We start from the raw sequence: 3,565 nt of genomic DNA, 5'->3' as shown, positions 1-3,565 counted from the left end.
AGGCCCTAAGAAACATTATAAGAAGCTAGGAAAACATTTCAGGGACCAACGTTGAGGTTGTACAAGTGAAAATGGAACTCGAGTCAAATTCTGTAGTCACTTGCGCCTGAAAACGTACAGTAATCCTTTAATAACGCTTCGAACTTCCGAGCATCCTTCCTGAGAGAAAAATAAAGAGGACTCAGCAACTTACGACAATGTGCAGAAACGTTAAGCAAACAAGATATAGGAGATGAATAAACCTGCCCCAAAGGCTCGGTAAACGTGAGGAATGGGACCTCCAAACCGCCCTACTAAAGAAGTTCGCAAGCAAGAACTTCCTTGAGAACATGCCCTGTCTCAATTCATTATCCCACGGGATCTAGCAACAGAACATTCAATTAGTAGTTCAACCAGCTCTTGGTCGACAAGTATTGCACAAAAGCTGATCAATGTAAAAGAAGATGAATCTGTCATCTTTCCACCAAGCCCTCTGCTAGTATGCTACTGACCTCATCACATGTGCCACTATTTTCATAAGCAGATTTTTGGATCTCAAATTCTTCTTTCGAGACAGAACCCATCAGTAACGCATGAGTAGCGGCATCTGGGACCCAACCTTTCTCCAACATCAAGTCCAGATATTGTTTTGCCTCACTTTTGTATCCCTCTCCGCAGAGGCCATTAATCAACTGGTTGTAAGTCACAGAATCAAGAATTTCGGAATTAAGCTTATCTAATGATAACAAGATTAAGTGCACTCGAGAATACTTAGCCAAAAACTGCAATAAACAAACTAATGTATCAGAACTAGGTAAAAAACCCTCCTCAAGCATCAAGTTGAAAAAAGAGATGGAGTCAGATACTCGATTGAGAGCACTCGTGCTCTTAATAAGTATGCAGTAAGTTTCTTCATCAAATGCACAACCAACTACCATCATCTTTGAAACCAAGACCAAGATATCATCCATGTGGCCCAACATAAATAATCCTCGCATGATACAATTGTAAGTAGAACAAAAACAGACAGTACCAGAGTAGTAAGCCACCGACAGTAACCTAGCAGCACTGTCGACCTTTCCACTTGCACAAGTCTCCTCAATCAACTTATTGAAAGAGGTAGATCGAAGAGCGCAACCCTTCCTAGACATATAGCAAAAGACTTTAGCTGCCTCTTGAGTGTTTTCCCTCTGGCAAAGACATTCAACAAGTTCAGCATATGAGACAGAATCCAAAACCCAACATTTAGATCTAACGGTGGAAAACAACTGCAGAGCATCCTCAAACTTCCCCATTCTGCAGTAACCAGTAATAAGAGCAGAATAAGTAGCAGAGTCAGGAACAAATAAAGAAACGATCATCCTACATAAAAACTCCAATGCTTTACTGATCGCTGCATTCTCACAAAGGAATCTGATAAGGATATTGCAAGACGTAACATCAGTTATATTCCTCCCAAACATTCTATAAAATGTACTTTTTGCCATAGAAAAATTACTAGTGGCACAAAAGGCTTCAAGAAGTGTATTGTAAGGAGAAGTGTTGATTACATTTTTCTCCTCCAAAAACATAATAGCTTCAGTGAATTTATTTAATTTGCAAAACCCATTTACTATATCCAAAAATGTTTCTTCCTCAGGCGACAAGCCACGATCTATCATCTCTTCAAAAAGTTTCGTAGCATCATCCAAATGAAGATGGTCACACAAACAGTTTATCAAGGCCGCATACGTAGCTGAATCTGGAGAGATGTTAGAAGCTCTCATCATCCTAAACAACTTCATGCCTACCTCAAGATTATGCAATCTACAGAATATAGTTATTACACTGATATAGAAATTTAAATCCGGCTCACATCCAATTTGAAACATCTCGTCGAGCAAAATAATCGATTCTTCCACTCGATTCCTAGCAACTAGACTATTAATGAGTATCTCAAAAGTCCTACTATTAGGATTACATCCTTTCTTATGCAATCTTCTGTACTGATCCAAAGCTGTATCCACTCTCCCAGCTGCAAACAATGAATCTAACAGGTAATTCATAGTATCAATATCTGGAAGAATACCTGATTTCACCATTTCTTTATAGACAAACAACACATCCTTAAATTCTTTCTTTTCCTCCAAAAGTGCGCCCATTATCGTATTAAAAACACCTAAAGAGGGCTTAAAACTGCTTAAATTCATAACATAGAGAACCCTTAAAGCTTCATTGAGCCGATGATTTTTAACAAATGAATCTATCAATGCCAAGAGAGATTCTCCGAAACCCAAGCATTTATCAATTACCATCTTATTACAAAATCCCTCCATTTCTTCTACATTTCCAGCCATGCCCAACTTCAGTATTATCCTATAATATGTATCTGCGGTATGGTTAAATCGGTTTTGAAGGGAAGCCCATTTAAATAGCTTTATTGAAGAGTTCAAATCAGGCATGCTATCCAAAACAGTAACTAAACTTTCCGGATGAAGCTTGTTCTTTAGAAATTGAATCTTTGCTTCAAACTCAGAGGAATCTGATTGGTTTTGATAGGTTTCTGGGTTGGATTGGATTTTATTTTCACAACAAATTGAAGAAATATAGGCGTTTGAAGAAACCAATTTGGGAATTCTCCAGCAAAATCTCAAAGACGAAAGCTTTACAGCCATTGAAGCTTCTAACAACAATTTCCAAAGAAAATTAACGAACAACCCCTTTGTACGAAATCACGCAAGGCAAATTCGTAGGATTTAGCAAAAATTCATAATAGTTCGTAGAACTTACAGATGAAACGGGTGTTTTCGGAAGATCCCCTGTGGACTGAACTCGTAGAAGCAACTTCACTACGACCCTTTGGGAGATGTTTTGGAATATATGAATAAATTCATTTTTTCAGGGATGGTTAATTTTGTTGTGATATAAATAATTTTTTTTATCTTTTTTATCATAATATTTAGGGGTAGGCAATTCGAACCAAAATTTTCGGGTATATAGTAAATGGAACCGTCAGGTCCAAATATAATTATGGAACCGTTCGGGTTCGATTCCGTTCGGTTCGGTTCGGTTCGGATCCGTCCGGTTCTATACTATAATTAATTTTTTTAATATTTATAACAACATTATATAAGTACAACTAATGATACATTCAATGGTTTTGGAATGTCATAGACTAGTAGACTACTTTGTTCAAATGATCGTTATGGTCAAAATTTCGATCGGCGGAGGTCGCAACTTCGATCGGAGGTCACAGCATCAACCGACGATTGTATAGATTTTGAAATGTCAGCGAGACTGTGAGAGTAAATGCGAGAGTCGAGACAACGTTATGCACTTTAGTGTAGGTGTTTAGAGTTATTTAGTGGATTTGATCTTGTTGGGCTAAGAAATGAAACAATAAAATGGGTAATAGGGCCAAAAATTAAAAAATTAGAAATGAAAAAAATTATTGGACCAAAAATTTGGATTTAGAAAATGTTAATTTGTTAATTTGTTTAGAAAAATTAAAATAAAAATAATTTGATTTACTTAATATAAAAAAAATAGAAATATTCGGTTCTTCGGTTCTTGGTCTAGAACCGAGAACCGAACCGTACCCGTCAGT

General features: G+C 37.0%; 1 protein-coding gene across 1 annotated transcript; it reads right to left on the bottom strand.

The window, feature by feature from the left end:
- Window positions 1-6: 6 nt before the first annotated feature.
- On the bottom strand, window positions 7-2,834 carry LOC111382091 (pentatricopeptide repeat-containing protein At1g63330-like). The gene is made up of 2 exons (XM_023005963.1): window positions 243-2,834; window positions 7-159 (listed from the first exon to the last, which is right to left on the bottom strand). Exon 1 carries the CDS (start codon window positions 2,631-2,633, stop codon window positions 453-455), a length of 2,181 nt encoding a protein of 726 aa, XP_022861731.1. The 5' UTR covers window positions 2,634-2,834; the 3' UTR covers window positions 7-159; window positions 243-452.
- Between the last annotated feature and the right edge of the window lie 731 nt (window positions 2,835-3,565).

The sequence above is a fragment of the Olea europaea genome, unplaced genomic scaffold (assembly GCF_002742605.1).
Source record: "Olea europaea var. sylvestris unplaced genomic scaffold, O_europaea_v1 scaffold2433, whole genome shotgun sequence".
Lineage (NCBI taxonomy): Eukaryota > Viridiplantae > Streptophyta > Magnoliopsida > Lamiales > Oleaceae > Olea > Olea europaea.
This window is presented reverse-complemented; position numbering and strand designations above follow the sequence as displayed.